The sequence below is a fragment of the Aquarana catesbeiana genome, linkage group LG04 (genome assembly GCF_042186555.1).
Source record: "Aquarana catesbeiana isolate 2022-GZ linkage group LG04, ASM4218655v1, whole genome shotgun sequence".
Lineage (NCBI taxonomy): Eukaryota > Metazoa > Chordata > Amphibia > Anura > Ranidae > Aquarana > Aquarana catesbeiana.
The window spans coordinates 623,290,197-623,315,700 of NC_133327.1; the positions used below are offsets into that span (position 1 = coordinate 623,290,197).

Sequence of the window (25,504 nt, forward strand, 5' to 3'; positions counted from 1 at the left end):
CGCGGCCGCCGGGCACGCGCACCGGGACCCGAGCGATGCGGCACGCGCGCCCCCTGAGCTGCCTGGAAGGCTGCGCCGTCATATGACGGCGGCCCAGGATAACAGCTGCACCGTCCCGCCGCCATATGACGACGGGCGGGCAGCAAGTGGTTAATGAAGTTTGTTCTGTCTGTGACTCCCCTAACAAAAAAATTTTGGTCGATCCTCGTGGGTCCCGGTGTCCTTTGTCGGCAAGGATGCTTTATGTTCCACTCACGCCACACAACATACTCTAACCGATTTGGCACCGATTTGCTCCATTGCACAGTATTTCACTGTGCAATGGAGCAGCTTAGAGGTGGAAGCCCCTCCTCTGTGTGAACCTGATGTGTACTCTAAATCACAAAAGTTATACTGTGAGTATTACCTGTTTTTATTACCTGCCATCTCTATATGCTATGATATTACCAACTGTGTTCTTACATTTGCATATTTGCCTATTCCTATACTCTTTATGATATTTTTTATGTTTTATTATCAGACAAAACAGCTTGTCTCAAACCAGACACTGAAGAAGGAATTAATTATTCATACTTATATTCCGAAACATGTTGGGACTCCTGTGTACACGCACATCGTTTGGCCTCTCATCATGTGTGTCTCAGAATTTGGCTGTTATGTAACTATTCAGTCTGACTAATTTGTTTTTAGGTTGATATACCTTGTGTACCAATTCTATTATTGCTTTGTACTCAATACATTTTGTATATTTTTATACGCTTGTTACTCCCCTTTCTGGTTACTACCCTTTGCCCAAAAAATCCTCGGGACACCCCCTTTTGCAATTTTCTCTTTTGTTTTGGGATGTGGTGAAGGTTTCCAGTACCATATCTATGTGGTTTTCTTCCATATATATTTTTGTCTGTGACTCCCCTAGGGAGATTAGCACTCACTCAATGAATGGGGTTTGATAGCAGGTGAAAAGACTAATAGCAAAAAGAGAGCGATTCAAAACCTACCCCTGTTTACTAACTGTTTTCAAAAATTTTCATTGATTTGAAATCTAGACAGAAGAAACCAACAAAACCCAACAAGTTCTTTTATTGCAAGTATGAAGCTGTTTACAGCCTATATAGACAGGTACATCTCTTTCTGTTCAGATATCCACAATGCTGGCTTCCAATCTGTATCGTAAAAGATAATAAAGTATGTATGTTTGATAGCATTATAGTGAGCCACAATGTATAGATTATGAATATAAGCTATTAATTACACAAGTGTGACATGTTCTATTTAAATAAAGCTCAAAGGACAATGGTCATGTTTCTAATCCCACCTGGTCTCCAAGTCGTGTTTTTTCTGGCCAGCCACAACTAGAACCGTCTTGATGGCTCTCATCCCAAAATCATAGTGATTCTATAAAACAAGACTTACTTCATTTTTATTTTTATTTCAATATTTTTATTGTTTTTTCAAAAAGAAAAGTACAAAAGGGTAAGTAAACATTAGTACTTTCTGTTATACATTAGGACATATAACGGAGGGTTACTTACAAGATCAATGTCAATGTCATAACATGAATCATAGTTTAACTTGAACAGTGGATGCAGTATTAGTGCTAAACGTATGATAATAGTATCGACCATCCTACCTATACACCTCATCTGGGAACAAACTGTGTCATAGGATGTGAGGCAATTCAGCCAACCTTTGAATTAAGGTATATTTATTAGACTCGGTTTACCAACTTTAGAAAGCGGAAACACTGTCAAGTACATAGGTGCAGTTACCTACATAAACAATGTACATATCCTACTATCACATCTATAGGCAATAGTGTAGCATTATATTGTATAACAAAACAATAAACTAAATTAACTAAACTAACTAACTTATTCCATCCATTTTGTTTCCCATTTAATCAAGGAGTCAACTTGTGTATTTCTTATACCACTTGGTCCACACCAGCCATGCTGCCCTTTCTTTTTGATAGTTCTCCCTATCAGTTGTCAATAAGAGTTCATATGTGCAGTTTGTTTGGATCATGTTAACAACATCAAGCATTTTTGGTGGTGAGGGCGTTTTCCATAATCTCATTATTGAGAGTCTGGCTGCTAGAAGTATATGTGTTACTACTTTCCTCCCATCCAGGGATACTTGGTAACTATTCAGATTAAGAATGGCTAAGCCTCCCATCCGGGGATACTTGGTAACTATTCAGATTAAGAATGGCTAAGCCTGGGGGTGGGTGTACTTGGGGTCTTACAATAGTGTTGATGATATGAAAGACCTCTGTTCAGAAGTTTTGTATATGGGGGCATTCCACATTATGTGTAGGAGTGTTCCTGTTTGGCCACAATTCCTCCAGCAGAGTGGGGAGGCATTCTCTTTACAGCGGGCTAAAACCGAAGGGGTTAAGTACCATCTTTGGGTAAATGTTTGGGTTAGTTCCCATAATGCAGTGCATGAGGTGGCTTTATAAGTAGCATTGAGTGCCTTTTTCCATTGGTTTGGGGGGAATTGGCATTGTAAATCTCTTTCCCATTTGATCATAGGGGAAAGTTTTGTGAATGCGTTTTTTTCCCCAAGTATGGAAAAGAACAGTGATATACCTTTCTCTCTATGTGAGTTTAGATGTAGGTAGTCATTCGCCTGTATTGGGATGGTGGATTTGATTTGTGGGTTTTGTCTAATGCAGTTGTGTATTTGCAGGTACTGATAGATGTCTGTTGGGGGTATATCTAGGACTAATTGATCAAAGGATTTAAAGGTTCCTTTGTCGAATAGTATTTCAAGTGTTCTTTCTGTTCATTGAGCCAGTTATTTAAGCGGATATCTGGAATGAGGTATTTCAGAATAGCGATTGGGTGTTTTAACTCCGTTAAAGAGGTGTCATTCCAAGTGGATGTCCTAAGTCTCCACCAGGCCAATGCTGAGGCTTTAATAGTGGGTGAATAGCGAGAGGGAATCTTGGATCTAGGGTGTCTGCTGCATAGCCATAGACATAGGTTATTGAATGATACTGTGTCTCGTTCTATATCTCCCCATAGCGTAGATGGTAATAGTCTAAACCAGTCATTTAATTGTGCTAATGTTGAGGCGTGATAGTAGTCTAGTATATTTGTCATTGTGGAGCCACCTGTGGTTCTATGTTTGAGTAAAATATTATGGGCGCTCCAGGGTTTTTTCCCTTGCCATACGTATTTATTCATTCTGAGTTGTAGTGACTTAAGATATGATTTAGACTTCATTTTTATTTTAAATAACAGAGTGCAAGTATTCAGCATCCACCTGATTAAGAAATGTGAATTGCTTTTGAGTCTGCTTTAGCATTGGACCAGGACTAATATACAGTATATAGTGTTACAAATGTCTCTGTGATGAACGGAGATCCCCTAATAGCTGATGACAGCCATCAAAGTCAGTAGAGGTTTGTGGGTGTAACAGTCTCCTTGCCCCTCTAAGATACTTTAACGTTGTGTGTACATGGCATAATCTGAGCATTGACTGTAATGATTGGGTGAGAACTGGGAAATACAAAACCTCTGCAGAGAGTTCAGAAGTTCTCTCACACCCTGCAACTTAAATAAAAATGTCTGTCCACTAATCTATCCCACTTCTCTGGTGAAACACAATGCTTAAAGGCACCAGTAAAGTCACAAAATTGCTTGTCTTTTATATAGACCACCTAGACCATCCCCTGATTGTGCTTTTAACAAAACTGGAGTTAAAATCCAATCTCGGAATGTGTCAAGGCAGATGTTGATTGTCCAAGAATATTATGCGAGATGTGAATGTTTTTGTAAAATCACCATGGAAATAGCTAGTAGTTAATCACATCCAGCTAGCCTTGTTCTGTAATGTTAAAGACATTTTGTAGCTTCTTCAAGCCACTTCTTCAGTTCTAATGGAAATAATATAGGGTGGTTCAAAAAAATTTCATTCGTAAGATGGCCAACCTTACTAATGTTCAGAATTCCATAGGTGGATGATTATAATAAAACTTTACTAGAGTCTCAAAACAATAGAGGACAGGTGGGGTCTTGGAGGCACAATACACTACTCGTGATTCCAGCCTCTAAAGGTGTTCAATAGCACAGACAAAGATCACAAACATTTAGAAAATGCTATTATAATGAGCCTTTTTCTTAAAGTAGACCCACATTCAGGCAGTCTTTAATCTTTATGCCCACTTTGTCATCCATTTCACAGTGCTCTATGGCAGCTAAGCAACTACCAAGAAAGTGCAGGGACAACTGCAAAGCAGGTATTCCTTTTCCTAGACCCAAAGCCCCGATGACACCCTAATGATAATCTGAGGCAGAAGTGGATGGGATGTGAACTGACAGACTCCCACAGAGTTATAAAAAAGAGAGTGCCTAGGCATTCTCACACTTTTTTGATTTAATTGTATTGTCACATCACACTGTACTAAATAATATACACCCAAGTGTTTGTTTTTAAGGACAAGTCAGCTTTAACTAGACTATGAAAGGAAAGTGTTGTTTGTCCACAGCAATTCTTTTTTCAACTTCGCTCCTGGACTAGAAAAATGGTTGAATTTACCTGATCTAAGAGAATACAAACACTATTTAAATCTGAACACTGGTAAACAGTGACCCTTGCAGTGGAGCTCCCCCAGGACTACAAGGGTAAATGCAATTTATTTCCACAGGTAACACAGAAACTATAGTTACCTTATCCCTCTATTATCCAGTAGTCAGCGCTCTGGGTTGAGGGAGGGCCATTAGCGTCCTCACTTACAGTGCTGGACTGCTGGTCCTGCATTGTTCGTGATGATGTCAGAGTGCCTGTGATTGATGAAGCAGCAATGAGAAAAAGCTTCACAGGACTGGTTGTGCAGTGGGAAGGAAACCCAAGGCAGTGAGAAATAAGGTAACTATAGTATGTTCCTCCTATACAAGTATTTAACCCTTGAATGCAGTGAAAGTGCAGGGATAATTTTTCCCTTATATTTTAGCTATAAACATAAGTTCCCCCAAGGGTGTTGAAATCCTCTACAGGTCAGTTGCCATCAATACATTTTGAGTCAGATGGATCATTCTGACCCTGTCTAAATGGATAAATAAAAGGTAAACAAATTATAAGGGTCATACCTGCTGTGAAAGCTGCTTACTGGACAGCTGGTACAGATTCACCAGCTTCCCTGACAGAGGTTTTGCTGCTTTGAATCCCTCAGAAAAGAGCATGATTTCTGCAATGAGCTGGTAGTCCGGTACCATCATGGAGACAGGTCTGAATAGGGATTTCAAGTTGTCTGGAAGCTCCACTCTGCCTCTATATCTGAAAGGAAAAAAATAGAGTTTTCCATAAGAAGGGGTCTGAAGGACAGCAACCAACGAAATACTTTGTTCCATTCTCCCATACTGCACAAGGAGAATAAAATAAAGAGCCATGTGCATTAAACAACGTTGCTTCAAGCTAGGATTTTTAATAGTTTTTAGATATATTTGTGAACATGAGCAACCTAACGTAAATAGTTATATCAAGAAGTGTTAAAAAAAAAACTCCAGCCACAACGTATTTCATTTTGGGTTGAGCTAAAAAGAATTAGATCTTCTGTCAGGTTTTATTATTCTTTAATATTCATTATTCTATTGTCCCTAAGTTCATAAATCCATAACATAAAGTGCACTCCATATTTTTTTTTTTGTGTAATAAATTTTTATTGAAAAGTATGAAACAGTTTACAATTGAAATAAAAGGTACATTTTCCCAGTTGGTAAATTTAATAAACACAGAAATCTACCTGGAATAGGGATAACTCACGAGAGCAACATGGAGCCAATGGGAACTGAGGGCCGATCATTAAGCAGAGATCAGTGCGACTCATTGGTTTAGTAGAGAACAAAAAGCAAAGAAAATGCCATATAAGGGTATAACATACCTTACAAGGAAGGTATCAACAAATAAAACTGTGTATGACAGGAAGAAAGAGTAGCGGGAGAGAGCGAGAAAGAGAGAAGAGAAAATGAGGTAGAGGTGAGGGGTGGGAAGGGGGTAGGTTATCCTGCCTCAGTACGACACCAACTTATACAGTAAGTAACTAGTCATCTGTTTACACTGTTTGAGATGTAATCTCCACATAAATGGAAGAAAATTTGAAGGCAAACCAGCAGGACCATATCTTCTTGGATAATTCAGATTTATTTCTAAGGGAGTAAGTAATATTTTCCAAATGGTATATATGGTCTACCTCCATTAGCCATTGGCGTAATGTAGGAATGGTCTGTTGTTTCCAAAGTCTGGGTATAAGCGCCTTGGCTGCATTCAAGAAGTGAGGGGTTATGGATTTTTTAAACGATCCTTCTGATTTGCCTGTACAATTAAACAGCACCACCCATGGATCACTGGGGACTGAAGAGCCCTGAATCTCTTTGATCCAATACAGTATAGTAGACTAATATGGGCGGATGAGTGGGCAGAACCACCAGATGTGAGCATGGGTTGTCTGCTCTACATATCCTCGCCAACATAGCGCTGATATGGATGGAAAGACTTTGTGAAGTACCACTGGGGTATAGTGCCATTTTGTCAACATTTTGTAGCTAACCTCCACAGTTTTGGAGAATATTGAAGAAATGTGGGTTAATTGAAGGATCGTTGAACGATGCATTTCTGAGAGAGGAATTTGTAGGTCTTGTTCCCATTTAGATAGGAATGAGAGGTGGACTGTTGAAGATAGTGACAATAGTGCCTAGTAGAAGTAGGAGATACGTTTCTCAGGTGGTTGATCATCAACAAGGTGGTTGATCATCGACAAGGTCTCTCTCCACCAGAGTTAAATCCGAAAGAGAGCGTAGTGGTTTTGGTAGAGATTTGATGAACCTGGAGAGCTGATGGTTTTTCCACTGGTCCATGAATGAGACTGTGGGAGATGGTAAAAGTGTGGATATAGGTAAGATACCATTGGTCGTTGTCACTTGGTGGAGTAGGACTGGGGTCGTAGAGATCAAAATCCCTGAACTTAGGGTCGAGGTTTCCCGGAGGGAAATAGTCATGTCCTATTAGTTGCATTATAGGAGAATTGTGAAGCCACTCATGCGTTTTGCACATTGAGTCCCAAATCACAAAGGAGGACCTGGTAAGTGGTGAAGTAGTCAAGGACAGTTTGTGGAATTTACTAGGTATCCAGATCAGAGGGAACAAGTCCACACCGCTTAGGGCGAGTTCTAGTTGAACCCATAGTTTAGAGTCCTTATGGTATTTCCAGTCCAATATCCTATTCAATATGATCGCTAAAAAGTAACTCTTAAAGTCCGATAAAGCTAGGCCCCCTTCTCTTTTAGGTTTAATGAGCAATTTTCTGGCAACTTGGGGACACTTGCGGTTTCAGACGTACTTACAGGGATTGTAACACTGATCCCCAGGGGGATCTTGTAAGGGATTATTTAGAATAAGAAAAGCAGCCTGGGTAAGAGATTCATCTTCACAACGCTAATTCTCCCCAACCAAGAGTGTGCTAGCTGGGTCCATTTATGGAAGTCTGCTCCAATCTAGTTCAGTAAAGGGATGAAATTAACATGGAATAGAGAGGCTGGGTTAGGTGTACGAAATATACCCAGGTATTTTAGTGAGTGAGGTTGCCAACTAAAGGGAACGGATGGTTTCAATTGATCTGCTGTTTCATGTGGGATCGAGACGTTTAGCATTTCCAACTTGGAAATTTTAAAATGGAGATGACTCCAAACTTTGTGAAGGCCGCCATCAGGTTGGGAAGGGAGGTAAGGGGTTGCTGGACATAAAATTATATATCTTCAGCGTACGCCGCATGCTTATGCTCTGTGGTGCCTATTTTAATTCCGTGGATGTTGGGGTTGTTCCACACTGTCGAGAGGAATACTTCCAGGGAGAGGGTATAATATATAGGTGAAAGGGGACAGCCCTGACGAGTGCTGTTGTACAAAGTGAAGGGTTCACTAAGAGTGCCGTTAATTTGTAGCTGTGCTGTAGGGGAGCTGTAAAGTGCTGAGATTCTCATAAGCATGGACGGGCCAATGCCTAGGTGAGATAAAGTTGACATCAGATACTCCCAGTCCACACTATCAAACGCTTTCTCAGCACCTGTAGATAAGAGAAGGGTGGGCTGGGAGGACCTACGAGCATAAGAAATCAGGGATAATGTTCTCAGAGAATTGTCACGAGCCTCCCAACCTGAGATGAATCCAGTCTGGCCCCTTGATATCAATTGAGGTACCAGGGGTATGAGCCGGATCGCAATGGCTTTAGCGTATAATTTGGCATCCAAATTTAATAAGGTGATTGGTTTATAACTGCCAGAGACTGGGATCTTTGCCTGGTTTAAGAAGTACAGCGTTGTGAGCGTGGAGAGTTTCTGGTCGGAGGGCACTGCCTGCAGAAACCTAGTTAGCATAAGACGTTAGTCGGGGGAGTATTATGTCCACGAAGGTGCGTAATAAGCTATCGTTAGACCATCAGGGCCTGGTGCTTTACCACTAGCCATGGCCTTAAGTGCCACTCGTAATTCTGAGGCAGTGAGTTCCCCTTCCAGAGCTTCCATAGTAGAAGAGGGGAGTTTCGGTAGGTTAGCTTGTGTAAGATACTCTTGAATGAGGGATTCCCTAGTCTTCCTAACTGCTGTATTATTACAAACGTGATAAAGTTGCTGGTAGAAGGATCGGAATTCTTTCGCTATGGTCGCAGTTTCATGCAGCAGGGTATCTGAGGGTGTCTTGATTTTGGCTATAAAGGAGGCTGATTGTTTCTGTTGTGGTGAGCGAGCAAGGAGCCGACTGGGCTTATTACCCCATTCGTATAAGTGTTGGGGAACTATGCAGAGTTAGGTTTTTTGTTTTGAATGGAAGAGGGCTTTTAGTTCATCTCTGTTCAAAGTCAGAGAGTGGTAGAGTGTCAGGGAGTGTAAGGTTTTGTGATTCTTCTCTAAGGCTCCTATTTCATGGATTAGCTGTGATTGTACATGTGTTCTCTCTCTCTCCTCTTCCTAGAACCAAGTTCTATGAGCTTCCCACGTATATGTGCCTTATGAGCTTCCCAGAGTACACCAGGTGAAACATCCTGGGTCATATTGTCTTTGAAGTAGAGAGAGAGTTCCTCTCCAATCAGCTTTTTGTCAATGTCTTCAGAGATAAGGGAATCATTCAGTTTCCAGTTCGTGGATTTTAAGGGTAAGGACGGGATTTTCAATTTGAGACTAATCGGGGCATGGTCGGAGATCGTTGAGGTTTTCTTTTACAATTTTCCTTTAGATTTACCAGAACCATAAACTATGTGGTCAAACCTAGGCACTTTCAATTTGTATGCAATTAGGTACTACATAGTTCAAGGTAAATCTAAAGGAAAATTGAATAGGAAAGCTGTATTATGTATGGCCAGCATTAGACCACCTTGCCCACAGGTTGACAACGCTGCAGTATGATTTCACTTCAGACCCAACAGTGATGTCAACCTACAGAAGGAGACTGAAAATTAACAGATGGGCTGAAAGGATCAACAAACAAAATTATGCAACAGGAAGGAATCCGATAAACCATAAATACTGTGCTGTTATATGTTGACAGACATGCCCTTTTTTTTTACCATACTTCTACTTTAATACAACAGCACAAATGACAGGGGCAATTCATTGATGCTAGTGTTTATATGATGTAGTTGAATTATGATGTACCTTTCCCCCTTCTCTCCCCTTTCTAATCATTCAAATTGAGTAATGCATACATCACCAACGAGGATTCTTTCTGTACATTTTTACTTTTCTTTACGTGTTTGGTTTTATGTCTTTTGTATGTTGTATGATGCAAAAAAATTTTCAAATAAAGATTACAGAAAAAAAATACAACAGCACAAATGCATTAGCATTTAGTCAATGAAAAAAAAAGTCAATGGCAACCTATAGCAACCGTACATATATGCTCTATAATCACATTCGTAAAAGATCATTTTTGATTGGCTGCTGTACTTTGCTTTTTTACTTTTACTTTACTTTTTACTGCCTTGCTAAATGAGTCTGTAATATCTTTAATGAAGAATAAAACTTTTACTGTACTGTATACTTGATCTGATTGTAGTCGTATTAGTACTGTATAAAACTGTGCAGATAAAACCAGCCTATACTGAGAACTTCTGTACATTCCAATACATAACCCCACAGGGATGGAACTGAACATCTTAAAATAGTACTGGGTTCTACCATCCCATAAAGGCACGCCATGTATTATGCACACCATTCTATTAAAAACACACCAGCCACAAGCCCTGTTTTGATCCAGACATTTGATATGAACGGGGGAAGCCAATTAGGTAGCCAAAAAGAAAAATATTTCTCATTACCTGAGGGAGGGTAGTCCCACTACTCGTTAATTCTGAATGTTCTACCTAAATGTATAATTTATTGGGAAGAACATTTACTATTCCCTGTGTCAGGAAATGGTGTCGGCTTTGCACCTACCCCGGATTCATGGTAATGAAAATTCCACACGACATATTTAGACGGATCTCTCTTCCTTCGAACATAAACCTACCGAAAACACAAGAACATTTTAAATCCACAGAAATAGAAGTACAGGGATTCATCAATAATTCATTGCCCAAGCGTGTATACTTAAGTCCATTTATGAGTGAAAGTTTGGCCATTACATTTAAAACTACGATTAATGTCAGGAGGACACCAACCAAATTTTGTTTTCTAGATGTGTTGCGGTGTTTTTTTCCTGGTTGAATTTTTTTATAAAAGAAAAGAAAAAAACACAGATTAAGTATGTCTGTTTGATTAATATTTAACTTTGGGGCTCAGAAATGATTAATTAAGAATATACTGACAAGAAACTCTTGTTAACGATCCAACACACATTTTAGACTGCATAGAAAATAGAAAATTAAAATTCTTGGTCCTGCTAAATTGCCTATTTTTTTCATTTTGTCTTGAAAAAAAAAAAACGAATGAAATATTCAAACTTTGATCTGATTGTAATGTGTGTACGTACATCACATACTAAGGGAAGGGATAAATCAACAAAACTTTCTTCTGTACAAATGAACAAACGTGTTAAAATGGAACTACAGTCCAAAAATACTTTCTCCGGCTTTTTTCTTAGTCTTTGGCCATCTTGAATGGCCGGTGTGGGATGTGCTCAGTGTACATTATATAGAAGACTGAGCAGGCAGGTAGGTTTATTTGTAGACATGCGCAGGATGAAAAAATTTGTTTAGTTTAGTTTCGATTCGTTATTTAACTAAATTCGTTTAGTTAAATTAGTTGCATTTGTTACATTCATTTTCGGGATTCGTTTAGTTTCTTATTCGAAAAAATTCGACCGCATTTGAAAAAACTATCAAATTCGAAAAAAATTCTACTGCATTCGAAAAAAAACTATCAAATTCGAAAAAATTCTACCACATTCGAAAAAAAACTATCAAATTCGAAAAAAATTTGACCGAATTTGAAAAAGTAAACTATATATAACCATTTCGCGAAATTCGAATTTCATATAGAATGAAATCGAATTCCAATAGAAAAGATTCAAATGGAATAGAAAATAAGAATAGCATGCAAAAACAATAGAACAGAATAGAAAAAAATATAATATATTCTATTCTAATCTTTTCTATTCAAATTTGAATTCATTCTGTACCAAATTCCAATTCCGGAAGATGTTTTATATATATTGTTCTATTGTTTTTTCTATTCTAATCTTTTCTATTAGAATTCAATTTCATTCTATTTCTATATAACCATTCTCCGAAATGCGAATTTCGTATAGAATGAATTTGCATTCAAATAGAAAAGATTAGAAAATAATAGAAAAGAATAGCATAGAAAAACCATAGACCAGCATAGAAAAAAATTTATATATATATATATATATATATATATATATATATATATATATATATATATATATATATATATATATTATAGTTTATAGTTTATTCTATTCTGTTCTGTTGTTTTTCTAGTCTATTTTCTATTATTTTCTGTTCTAATCTTTTCTATTCAAATTCAAATTCATTCTCGAATTTCGTCTAGAATGAATTCAAATTCGAATAGAAAAGTTTAGAATAGAAAAGAATAGCATAGAAAAACAATGGAACAGAATAGAAAAAAAATATTATATATATATATATATATATATATATATATATATATATATATATATATATATCTATCTTCCGATAGACTGAAATGAAGTTTGAATAGAAAAGATTAGAACAGAATAGAAATAAATATTATATATTTATATATAGATTGAAGTGTAGAGGAGAACCACACACAGCTTTCAATCTAGTGTCAGCAAACAGGTCCTCCCACCGACCTTGTATCTATAAAAATAAAGTTCAGATGTGATCTGACTGATCTAAGGAAGGGTGCGAACAAATCAGCCTGAAACGTAATCTTTGTCTGAACAAATGATTGTAATGATTCTGCTTGGAATGACTCTACTTGCTTTGTAATCTTTTTCTAAAGATTTGATGAAATAAAGCAACAAATTTTTAAGTGCATATATATATTTATATTATTCTATTGTTTTTCTAGTCTATTCTTTTCTATTATTTTCCTCTATTCTAATTCGATTTTCAAAATTAGAATTTCTGAAAATGGTTATATATATATATATATATATATATATATATATATATATATATATATATATATATATATATATATATAAATAAAACCATTTTCCAAAATTCAAATTTCGTATAGAATGATTTTGAATTTGAATAGAAATGATTAGAATAGAATAGAAAATAATAAAAAAGAATGGAATAGAAAAACAATAGAACAGAATAGAATAAAATACAATATATGTTTTTCTAGTTTATTCTTTTCTATTTTTTTTTCTATTCTAATCTTTTCTATTCAAATTCAAATTCATTCTATACGAAATTCGATCTTCAGAAGTCATGTTCGGAAATTCGAATTTCGTATAGAATTAATTTGAATTTGAATAGAAAAGACTATTAAAGAATAGAAAATAATAGAAAAGAAAAGAAAAGAAAAGCATAGAAAAACAATAAAGCAGAATAAAAAAAATATTATATATATGTATTCTATTGCTTTATGATTTTATATTCTATTTTATTGTATTTTTTAGAAAATCGATTTCTATTGTTTTCAAATTCGATTCAAATTTGTTTTCGAATTCGATTATGTTTTCGAATTCGATTCGAATATGTTTTCGAATTCGATTCAAATTTGTTTTCGAATTCGATTCAAATTTGTTTTCGAATTCGATTCAAATTTGTTCGCTTTTTTTGGATTCGTTTAAATTCATCACTTTTGTAATTCGGAAATTCGGATGCATCCAAATTTCCGAATAATGAAAAATTCGTCCGAATTTCGATTCAGAACAAAACGAAATGCACATGTCTATTTATTTGATTGTAGAAGAGATATTCCATGCCTCTGCTCTAATAAAGCACCTGCCTGCACTCAGTTTTTTCTTTTTAGACTTTAGTTCCACTTTAAGACACAAGGATTTGTACTAGAAGGGGGGTGGGGGGGTTGTGCTGGGAGAAGAAGAGGATTTATACCGGGAGGGGGCATTTGTGCTAGAAGGGGGGAGAGTGAGGGTTAAACAGGGAAAATGGGTTTGTTCCTGCTACAGGGATTTGGAGGAGGGGTGGTGGAAGAGGATGTTTGCTGGGAGGCAAAATTGAGGGATTTGTAATGAGAGGGTGGATTGGGGGATTTGGAGGGAAAGAGGATTTGTACTAGAAGGGAGATTTGGGGTCAAGGGAAAAATTCCTGCTGGTAAGGGAAGAAGATTTATACTGAAAGGGGGGTCGGGATGGAGTAGATTTGTGTTAGAAGGGGGAGAGAATTTGTGCTGGGAGGGGAGATTTTAAGGGCGGGGGTTGTGCTGCAATCTTTTTGTTTTGTACTCCTGATCCCTACTATGCATTACACAGTCCTGTTCCATACATATTTCTGACCCCTGTTCTCTGTGTGTTATATGCTCCTAAACCTGGCACTGACTTTAGCAATCTGTGTGTTACATACTCCTGACCTTTGAACTCTTTGCATTATACACCCCAGACACTTGCACGCTGAGCATTATGCACCCCTGACCCCTGCACTCTGTGGTATGTATTCCTAATATGACATACTCCTGACCCCTGCCTTACAGACACCTGCACTATATACACTATATTGTACATTGCATACTTCTCAACATAGTGTTCATTGTCTCAATAGTTGCTGGTTACTAAGCAATCCCTTACGATTTTAATGATTTTTTTTCTTAATTATTGTGTTACGGTTTATATGTGTACGTGAGACTCTTACTGGGGTGGTGGAAGAAGTTTGCCATCTTTGCTATGTGCACTGGATGACATTGTCCTGGCACTGCATCCATTTGTCTTTCTGGGGTCTCTCCACCTACTTGTCCTCCCCAAATTTATTAATGGGAAGAGTTACCTACAAGGGCTCAATCCCTCTACCAATCACATCTGAAAAATTTTCCTTATGGGTAAAGTGCCCATACATGGGCTCAGCTCCCTGCAGCCTTGACAGGAGAAAAACCCCCAACCTCATGTCCCTGCTGCAAAAGCCTGATCACACCCTAAATGTTGCTGATTCGGCAAAGATAATCTATAGTGTTAAGTAAGGTTTGAATCAACTTTCCAGAGAAACTATACCAAATGTACAGAATTGTGTAAACTCTAAAGATCTACTATACTATATGCACATTTTTCTATTCAGCTTTCCTTTATATCCTTTATAATTAAAATGGTGATTATTCCTGGTGGTAAATATTCCTAGCATCCCAATCATAAATAAATAATTGAACCGGATGAAATGGTTTCTAATCTTCAATGATAACCTGGGGAATCTAACATGTCCATAGACCTATGAGGATAGCTGGATGTGTACTTATGACCCACAACCACCCTTTAGGCGCAAAAGATGGTCTGAGATGTATGTTTCACTTACCGGTTTTAGCATTGTAAATAATTTATACTGCTCTCCACACTAGCCACATCCTATTATTCCTCATGCAATAATATATTGTAATGTCCCAGGGAGAAGAGCGAGGCTGCAGAGGACATTGCAGCCTGTGGACAGACATGATTTTTTACAGAAGGCAGCCACAAACTGATATAGGACTAGACTACATGAAGCTTGTTCATTCTGTGTGTAGATCTTGAGAAGAGCAAGTTAATAATCTCCATCACAGGCCAAACAAATAATTTTTCTTTCTGTCAGAACTTCGCATTGTGTATTCATTTTTTTACAACCCCTTTAATTTAGGTTTGCGGCAGAGTACTACATAATGATTGCTCACCTTATGGCTTGACTGTCTTTTGCCATTTTGATGGCATGAACCTGCGAGGCAATTACGGACAGAACTTCCACGTCTATACGGTTAAATTCATCGAAGCAGCACCAGGATCCAGACTGAGCCATTCCTGAGAAGAATTTTCCCATCATCTATAACAGAGTATAGGTGATTACTAGCCATCTGGCTTTGTTGTATATGTATATATTACAAAAAAGAAGGCTTTGGAACATGGAACTAACTTTTGAACTCCATAAATGAATCTAAAATCAATTTCAAACAGCATTGGGTCAGGCACCAAAACGTACTTGCACATACTTTTTGTTAGCAGCTAAATGTTGTTTGTATGCCAGGAGAGACCCTGAACCAAAGTGTACTCTCCAGCCTTTCTCTCCAGCCTTTCTCATTCAGGGTTCCCTGGAACTCTAGGGTCCCTCCAGAGGGTACTAAGGGTAATTTCAACAGTGTAAATTTGATATCCTTTTTGACTAATGGTGCATACATACAGGTGATACTCGAAAAATTAGAATATCGTGCAAAAGTTCATTTATTTCACTAATGCAACTTAAAAGGTGAAACTAATATATGGGTCAAATATGTTTTTATTGCATTTTACAAGATAAAACAACAGTACATGGGTAATGATCAGATGTTCCGTACAATAGGCAATACAGTGTGAGACCCACATCTAATACATGTCAGTGCGCAATCCAGTAGGGAATGCAAGCGTACCCGTTTTTCAAGAAATGGCGGTTGGAACCATGGTTTATTGCATGATAAATTATAGAGAATGGGGAGTAAACATCTGTGTAGCAGTCAATGAAACATAGGAATAGAGGAGGGGAAGAAGAGAAAAAAAAAGAAAGTGAGAGAGGAGGAAGGGGATAGGTGTAGTAAAGAGGAAGGGAGGTTAGGGGGGGTTGAGCAGACCCCTGCGCAACAGGCTGGGGAGATAGGGTCCGGGGGTGAGTCCGGATTAGCTATGAGGTGTCAACATCGCCTTTAGGGAGTCAGAGGTAGAATATTCAATCCAGATAAGCCAGAGGGTTTTAAATTTGTCGAAGGTGTTATTGTCTAGGGCTATCATTTCCTCCATACGCATGATGTCAGTGACTGTCGAGACCCAGGCGGATAAGGGGGGGGGGGGGTAGTGGTCTTCCAGAAAAGGGGGATAAGTTGTCTGTCGGCTGAAAGGAAGAAGCATAGCAGGGTACGTTTCTGGGAGGCTATGGAGCCAGGGCTATGGAACATCGATAATAGAGCTATCTCTGGGGATGGTATAGTTGGCCGATCATATACACTGCTGTATATGGTGAAGACCCGAGACCAGAGGGGCTGTATGGCCGTGCAATTCCACCAGATGTGGAGGTAATTTCCCTCCTCTAAACCGCATCTCCAGCATGAGGGAGGTATGGACAGGAACATTTTATTGAGAGATTGAGGATCCCTGTACCACCTAGATAAGAGTTTAAAATTCTTCTCTTGGGTATAGCAGGAGATTGAGGATTTGTGGGTGAAGTGGAATGACTTTTGCCAGTCGATTATTGAGAGATCCTTTCCCAGGTCCGGAAACTAATATATGAGATAGACTCATTACATGCAAAGCAAGATAGTTTAAGCTGTGATTTGTCATAATTGTGATGATTATGGCTTACAGCTCATGAAAACCCCAAATCCACACTCTCAGAAAATTAGAATATTGTGAAAAGGTGCAATAATCTAGGCTCAAAGTGTCCCACTCTAATCAGCTAATTAAGCCATAACACCTGCAAAGGGTTCCTGAGCCTTTAACCTCCCTGGCGGTATGATTATTTCAGATTTTTGAAAGCAGTACGATTATTTTGCATGGAAATTTGGCGTTTTATATTGTAGACCTGTAATTCTTAGGAATAACTCACTTAAATCTGTCCAAACAAGAGTCTAGTAGACATCCTGGGTATGATAAAGTTTGAAAAATGAAATCATAAATTATAATATAATAAATAACTATAAATAATTATAACAAATAATAATATAATAATAATAAAAATTATTCAATAATTTAATCAAATCAAAAACACTGAAATTTGGATCAGTTGCAGAATTGTCACTGTCATTACTTTCAGTGTTTGATGATGGATTTCCCCACAAATCACTATCGCTCAATTCTGCGAGTGATTCTAATTTATTATCGCTGTTTTCTAGCTGGTCTAAAAGCACTTTTGACGTAAATGGACATTTTTTGGTTGCTATGGACAATCTCCATTTTCCTGGCAGAAAGAACAGTATTTATAATATAAAACTGCATGCAGGACACTGGACAAACCACTAGGGACAAAGGGGATGTGTAATTTTTTGATACAGTACTGTAATCTGTAAGAACGGAGCTCGGCACTGTGAATCGAGCGAGACGCGGCGGCTCGCAGATCACAGCGGGGAGACATCGTAGGATCCAGGGGACAGGGTAAGTAACCTCTACATGGATCCTGCGATGCGATCCCGAGTCTGGCTCAGGGTTACTGCTTTTGGTCCTGAAATTCCACCCCGAGCCAGACTCGGGAATACCGCCAGGGAGGTTAAATGGTCTCTCAGCCTCTCAACCTGGTTCAGTAGGAATCACAATCATGGGAAAGACTGCTGACCTGACAGTTGTACAGAAAACCATCATTGACACCCTCCATAAGGAGGGAGAGCATCAAAAAGGTAATTGCAAAGGAAATTGGGATGTTCCGAAAGTGCTGTATTAAAGAACATTGCTAGAAAGTTATGTGGAAGGGAAAAGTGTGGAAGAAAAAGGTGCACAAGCAGCAGGGATGACCGCAGCCTGGAGAGGATTGTCAGGAAAAGGCCATTCAAAAGTGTTGGAGACTTTCACAAGGAGTGGACTGAGGCTGGAGTCAGTGCATCAAGAGCCACCACACACAGACGGATCCTGGACATGGGCTTAAAATGTCGTTTTGCTCTTGTCAAGCCACTCCTGAACAACAAACAATGTCAGAAGTGTCTTACCTGGGCTAAAGAAAAACAGACCTGGCCTGTTGCTCAGTGGTCCAAAGTCCTCTTTTCTGATGAGAGCAAATTTTGCATCTCATTTGGAATCCAAGGACCCAGAGTATGGAGGAAGAATGAAGAGGCACACACTGCAAGATGCTTGAAGTCCAGTGTGAAGTTTCCACAGTCTGTGTTGATTTGGGGAGCCATGTCATCTGCTGGTGTTGGGCCACTGTGCTTCATTAAGTCCAGGGTCAACGCACCCGTCTACCAGGAGATTTTGGAGCACTTCATGCTTCCTTCCACAGACGAGCTCTATGGGGATGCTGACTTCATTTTCCAGCAGGACTTGGCACCTGCCCACACTGCCAAAAGCACCAAAACCTGGTTCAATGACCATGGGATGTTTGATTGGCCAGCAAACTCACCTGACCTGAACCCCATAGAGAATCTATGGGGCATTGCTAAGAGAAAGATGAGAAATATTAGACCGAACAATGCAGAAGAGCTGAAAGCTGCTATTGAAGCATCCTGGTCTTCCATAACACCTCAACAGTGCCGCAGGCTGATAGCTTCCATGCCACGCCACATTGAGGCAGTAATTGCTGCAAAAGGGGCCCAAACCAAGTACTGAGTACCCATGCATGCTTATACTTTTCAGAGGTCCGATATTTTTCTGTGTACAATCCTTTTTTATTTTTTTTTTGCCATATCAGTTAACTTTATCCAGAGACTGTTTTCAGAATAGTGTTCATATATGTCTCTAATCCAGTCACATCATTATGGCCTTTTCAGGTTTACCCCCTTTTTTTTTTTTTTTTTTCCTTTTCCCTTCTTTTTTGTAGCTATAAGTATTATTGCAGTATTCATTTCGGTATATATGTAGTTGCAGTGGTGCCACGTTACAAAGTGCGTTGCATACGTCTTGTATCTCAAAACCGATTGACCGCATACCCTCGTATTACTACTATGCGTATTTATGTGTTAATACTTTTCTAAAGAACCCACCCCCCCCACCCTCCTGTAACCCCCCCCCCCCGTTAAACCCCTATAATTCCAAGGCACGTCCGGTGGTCGACATAGGTTCCATACATTATTCTCTCTCGGCTCTAGACTCTAAACTGCTCCTAGCTCAGCCTCTCCCCGTTGGTAGGGAGACGGATATTCTCAGCACTAGGATAGCACTGATAACGGGCAAGGCATTGTTTGAACCCACAGGTTCCACATTCTCGCAAACTTATTGTAGTTACCAGACCTAGTGTAGAATGTTCTTTCGCTCCACACTGTGGAGTTGACAGTTCCTATCCAATCTTCCGGGGTAGGGGGGGTCCTAGATTGCCAAGACTGTGCAATTAGTTTTCTAGCTTGGAACAGGCACCTTGCTACCGCTACCGCCGTGCTGCTGTCTCTCAGTCTGTTGGTAACATATCCCAGCACACAGGTCTTAGGGTCTAGCTCTAGGTTAATTTTAAACGTGGTGTTTATTTTCTTTAGAATCTCGGGCCAGTACCTGACTAGTTTTGGGCACCTCCAGAACATATGGATCAAATCGCCTGTTCTTCTGCATCTGGGGCACTCGTCATTAGTTCGGCGACCGAACATAAAGAGCTTTTTTGGTGTATAGTAGGATCTGTGCAGCAGCATCAGATGGGAGGCCTTTTGTGAGGGAGAGACCGACACCTCTGGTCCAAGTTCCAGAGCCCTTTTCCACTGTGTGTCCGTTATCTCCCCCACATCAGCCACCCACCTGTCCCTACCCCCGGAAGAGCCCACCTGCGTGTTTATTTTCTTTATTAGCTGAGTATATATCTCTGTGATTAACCCCTTGGAGGTCTCTGATTTAACTATTGTTTGTAGTAGTGGGATCTTACACCATGTGGGGGGTTGCCTTCCAAACTGTTTTCCCAAGGCGTGTCTAATCTGTAAATAGCTGTAGAATACTCGGTTTGGCAGCCCGTGCTCGTGCCTCAGTTCCTCGAAGGGTTTCAGAGTGTCCCCTTCGTATATCTGTATCAACCGACATATCCCATTCCTCTCCCAAAGCTTGTTCCTGTCAACAGATAGTAGTTCCTGCAAGTTCTTGTTGTTCCAGATTGGTGAGTATTCTGAGATTCCCTTGTACCCCATTATTCGCTTGACAGTCTGCCAAACCCTGGTGATCATTTTAAGTGTCGGAATCTCTCCTTGTAATGAATCTGCCTCCAGTGCTTCAACTAATGAACTATGTGGGCTTCCCTGTAGGATAACCTGGGCGCTCTTGCTTCCCCCTCCATCGATGGCGCATCCCCCAAGTTGTTGCAGCTGGGCTGCCAGGAAATAAGTAAACGGGTGGGGGACCCCCAGTCCCCCCTCCGTGACAGGGCACTGCAGTTTTTGTAGGCCTATCCTGGCCTGCCCTTTTTTCCAGATTAGTTCCCTAAAAAGGGATTGGATTTTTCGAAACCACTTCTACCCGATCCACACTGGGGAGTTGTGGAGCAGGTATAACAGCTGAGGCAGCCATACCATTTTGATCAAGTTGGCCCGGCCCGCCACAGAAAGGGGGACAATCCTTTTTTATTGATTGCATGTAATATTATAATTTTTTGAGATTGTGGATTTGGGGTTTTCATGAGCTGTAAGCCATAATCATCACAATTATCACAAATCACTGCTTGAATCATCTTGCTTTGCATGTAATGAGTCTATCTCATATATTAGTTTCACCTTTTAAGTTGCATTAGTGAAATAAATTAACGTTTGCATGATATTCAAATTTTTCGAGTATCACCTGTAGTTCAAGGACATACATCACTCAGTAGAAGCATCAGCATGGGACCAAGGTAGAATCCTTTCTTCTTTCAGGTAGATTAGTAACCACTTCCACCAATAATATTTTTAAATGTGTTTAAAGAGGTCATTCTTTCTGTTCAAAAATGTAAGGGGGCACTACACTAACCACCAATGTAAGGATGCATTTTTCCACTGACCACCAATGTAAGGGAGTCCTTCTCAACTGACTATCTATACAGTGGAAAAAATTATTATTTGATCCCCTGCAGATTTTGTTAGTTTGCCCACTTACAAAGAAATGACGGGTCTATAATTTTTATCATAGGTGTATTTTAAATGAGAGACAGAGGGGTTGATTTACTAAAAGCAAATAGACTTTGCAGTTTGCAAAGTGCAGTTGCCCTCTGCAAGTGCAGCTGCTCCATAGCTTAGTAAATGAGCAGAAGCTCTGATGACTTCCATCTTCCAATCATGTGCAAGCAAAAATTCATTTTTTTTTTATTTTCCTTGCACGTGATTGGATATCCTTTGCAAAGTGAAGCCTTACCGCATTTACTAAGCTCTGGAGCAACTGCACTTTGCAAAGTCTATTTGCCTTTAGTAAAGCAACCCCAGAATATCAACCAAAAACCCAGAAAAAAAAAACGACACAAATGTTATAAATTGAGTTGCAGTTCAGTTGGTAAAATAAGTATTCGATCCCGAAGCAAAACATAACTTAGTGCTTGGTGGAGAACCCCTTGTTGGCAAGCACAGAGGTAAGACGTTTCTTGTAGTTGGTTACCAGGTGTGCACACATCTCAGGAGGGATTTCCGTTCAATCTTCTTTACAGATCTTCTCTAAATCCTTAATGTTTCTTGGCTGTCGTTTGGCAACTCGAAACTTCAGCTCCATACAAAAATTTTCTGTAGGGTTAAGGTCTGGAGACTGGCTAGGCCACTCCATGGCCTTAATGTGCTTCTTCTTGAGTCACTCCTTTGTTGCCTTGGTGGTACGTTTTGGGTCATTGTCATGCTGGCAGACTCATCCATGACCCATCTTCAGTGTTCTGGCTGAGGGAAGAATGTTCTCTCTCCAAGATTTTACAATACATGGCCCTATCCACTGGCTCCTAAATGCGGCAAACTCTGCCTGTACTTTTAGTAGAAAGACAGCCCCAAAGCATATTGTTTCCACCCCCGTGCTTGACAGTAGGGATGATGATCTTAGGGTCATAGTCAGCATTTTTCTTCCTCCAAACCCAGTGAGTCGAAGAGCTAAATTTTGTTCTCATCTGACCACAGCACTTTCTCCCAATCCTTCTCTGAATCATTTAGATGTTCATTGGCAAACTTCAGATGGGCCTGTACATGTGCCTTCTTGAGGAGGGGGACCTTGCAGGCACTGCAGGAGATATCAATTCATGGCAGCGTATTGTGTTACCAATGGTTTGTTTGGTGGCTGTGGCCCCAACTGCCTTGAGATCATTCACAAGCTCCTCCCATGTAGTTCTGGGCTGATCTCTCACTTTTCTCATGATCACCCTTACCCCAAGAGGTGAAACCTTGCATGAAGCTCCAGACTGAGGGCGATTGATGGTTATTTTGTAATTCTTCCATTTGCGAATAATCGCTCAAACAGTTGTCTCCTTCTTACCAAGCTTCTTGCTGGTGGTCTTGTAGCCCATTCCAGCCTTGTGCAGGTCTACAATCTTATTCCTAACATCCTTTGGCAGCTCTTTGGTCTTGCCCATGATAGTGGGTTTGAATGGAAGAAAGTGCTTCTGTGGACAGGTGTCTTTTATACACCTAACGAGTTGTCATTAGGAGTACCTTCTTAAATTGACAGGACTAATTTGTGTACCACATGAGCACATACTGTAGCCAGTCTGTGGAAGCCAGAATTATTTTTGGTTGGTAGGGGATCAAATACTTATTTTACTCACTGAACTGCAACTCAATATATACCATTTGCATCATGTTTTTTTTCCTAGATTTATGGTTGATATTCTGTCTATCATTTAAAATACACCTATGATACAAATTATAGGCCCATTATTTCTTTGTAAGTGGGCAAACTTACAAAATCTGCAGGGGATCAAATAATTATTTTCCCCACTGTATAAGGGGGCATGTTCCCACTGACCACCAATATAAAGGGGCAATACACTAACCACCCATATAAGGCGGCCCTTTTCCCACTGACTACCAATTGAAGCAGGCCCTTGTCATCTGCCTGTCAATGTAGGAGGGCCCCTTTCTACCGACCCAAATGCAAGAATCCTAAAATGATCACCAGTGTGAGGTGATAATTTTCAATATCTGTGTATCTATTCTGCCCATTAATTTTCTTTGTTTTTTCATTATTACTCTTTAAATTGCTCAAAAAATTATCCACTTTGGGTGTCAAGTATAATAGATCTTTTTTCTTTTATTTATTAACATAGCTACAACTGGCAAAGAAGAGAAAGGAGGGAGCAAACGCCTAGTGCATTACCTTCAACACCATATTCAATTTATTAAAAAGCCAAAAAAATACTCACAAACATGAGAAGATATAAAAGCCCATGAAATCACAACTCCAGCATGGTGGATACTATCTGCAGTTAGAATCTGACGTGTTTCGGAAGACAAGGCCCCATCCTCAGAGCTAATAGCTACAAATGAACACGCTAATGTAGCATAAACTGTAGATATAATTATGTATATATAATTATTTTAAACGGGGGTTCCCTTAGACCTGAAAAATATTTCAAGGCCTGCTCCAAGGTAGTAAGGTTGAAAAAGGCTGCTTTAGATTCTACTAGATTTGAGCACTTGCAATGCCCGCCTTAACCCTTTTTGCTTTCGACAATTTTTGAACTGTTAACCTAAAGACAGTTTCATTTAATGCCAAGTTGTTTTCAAAAATTGCAAAAGTACCAAAACTAATCAAGGCCCTGGTCAGCCCAACCCTCCTACTCTCCGTCATCAGACATTCTTAAAGGGAAACCAAAAGTTTACTTTTAAAAAAGATGACCCTTGCACTGTACACTGCACTAGCACCCCTGGACCCTGTTAGCATCATAATGCTCATTGGTAAGCACAGCCATGTGACCATGCTGATCAATAAGAACCTCTTCTTTCTTCCAGGATGGAAGAGAAGGCTCAGAAGTTATTCTCATTAGGAAATGTGGTCACTTGCCACTTGCCATTGGGAGCATTATGATGGATACAGGCTTCAGGGCTGCAAATACTGTGTGCAGTGTCAGATTATATTTTCTAAAGGTAAACTTGATCTGCAAATTTGCATTTATGCTCAATAAGCCTGAATGTGCTGAAATTATTACCATTGTTTTTTAACTGTTATGCTATTCAGGGCGAAAGGGTTAAATCTTCAGGTAAACCATAAAAGCCATTTACTAAACATACCTTGTAGTCCAGGCCTTCCGAACAATTAAACACCACACACTGTTTTCCTAATGCCTGTTAATAAAAATAAAACAATATGAACAACAATAATTTCTTATCAGCAGAAAGACATAAAGAAATGTTTGCCGTTTCAAACAGTGACTTACTTTGGCCAGATCCTTGACGGTTTCTGTTTTTCCAGTCCCAGCTGGCCCTGCTGGGGACCCTCCAAGATGCAAGTCCAGAGCTCCAGTCAGGGTCAGCCAACAACGATCAGTGAGAGGTGTTATAACAAGGCGTGAAGAGCAGCCCAAATACTCATAGCCATAGATAAAGGAGGCACTGCCCTGCACTACATAGCATGAGTTATTCTGGTCATTCCACTCATATCGTAGTTGCCTGAAAAGAAAACCGAGGTGATAGCAAGTGATATGCAGTAAAAATTGCAGAAACCCTAACTGGGGTTTAATTCTTCTACAGTAAGCTCCCATCTCTGTTAAATGTCCTTATTGACCTCCGTTCTGCTCTGCATACCATAAAGCAGATAAAAAAAGGCCTTGATACCAGAAAGTAGCCCAGTTTAATAAAGTTATGTATTCATTATAAATCTGTAAAGCATCTTTAAATTGTACCATAGTCTATCTTTATATTAGCCTCCTGTAGACTCCTGTTAGACTGGACAAGGAATGTGCAGCATTCTGAGCCACTCAGCTTCTACTACATTTCACAGTGTTCTCAGTCTAACACTGGAAGCTTTCTTACAAAGGAAGAGAGCTCAGCGATTATTTCACAAGTGAGCTTCTTCTTCTTTATAGTCAACTAGTGACCAAGCTGTATGACTTAGCTGCAGTAGATAAAAGTCAGGTAACTGAATAGGCTGTGCTGTCTGGCAGGGGTGCCTGAATCATGACAATTCCCATAGGAATACAATACAAAAGCTCTATAGCAAACAAAACAAAAAAAAACAAAGGTGGTCTTCAAAACAGTGAAGATCACTGTGAGAACATTTTGTAAAACTTTTAAGGACAATTGACATTTTCTAAGTGCTGGTTGAATGTATAAGGCCTCTTTCACATGAGCGGATCCGCTCAGCCGTTTCCGCCAGCTCAGCAGGAGATCGCTCCGTTGATCTC

The 25,504-nt window shown here is 39.5% G+C and overlaps 1 protein-coding gene across 1 annotated transcript in view; it reads right to left on the reverse strand.

Annotated features, from left to right (window-relative positions):
• Nucleotides 1-25,504, reverse strand: part of DNAH14 (dynein axonemal heavy chain 14) — a 415,539-nt gene that overhangs the window by 208,545 nt on the left and 181,490 nt on the right. Inside the window, 6 exon segments of the mRNA XM_073628322.1 lie at nucleotides 1,316-1,395; nucleotides 5,097-5,283; nucleotides 10,427-10,495; nucleotides 15,267-15,412; nucleotides 24,393-24,446; nucleotides 24,539-24,770. Coding sequence (XP_073484423.1) covers nucleotides 1,316-1,395; nucleotides 5,097-5,283; nucleotides 10,427-10,495; nucleotides 15,267-15,412; nucleotides 24,393-24,446; nucleotides 24,539-24,770 — 768 coding nt within the window.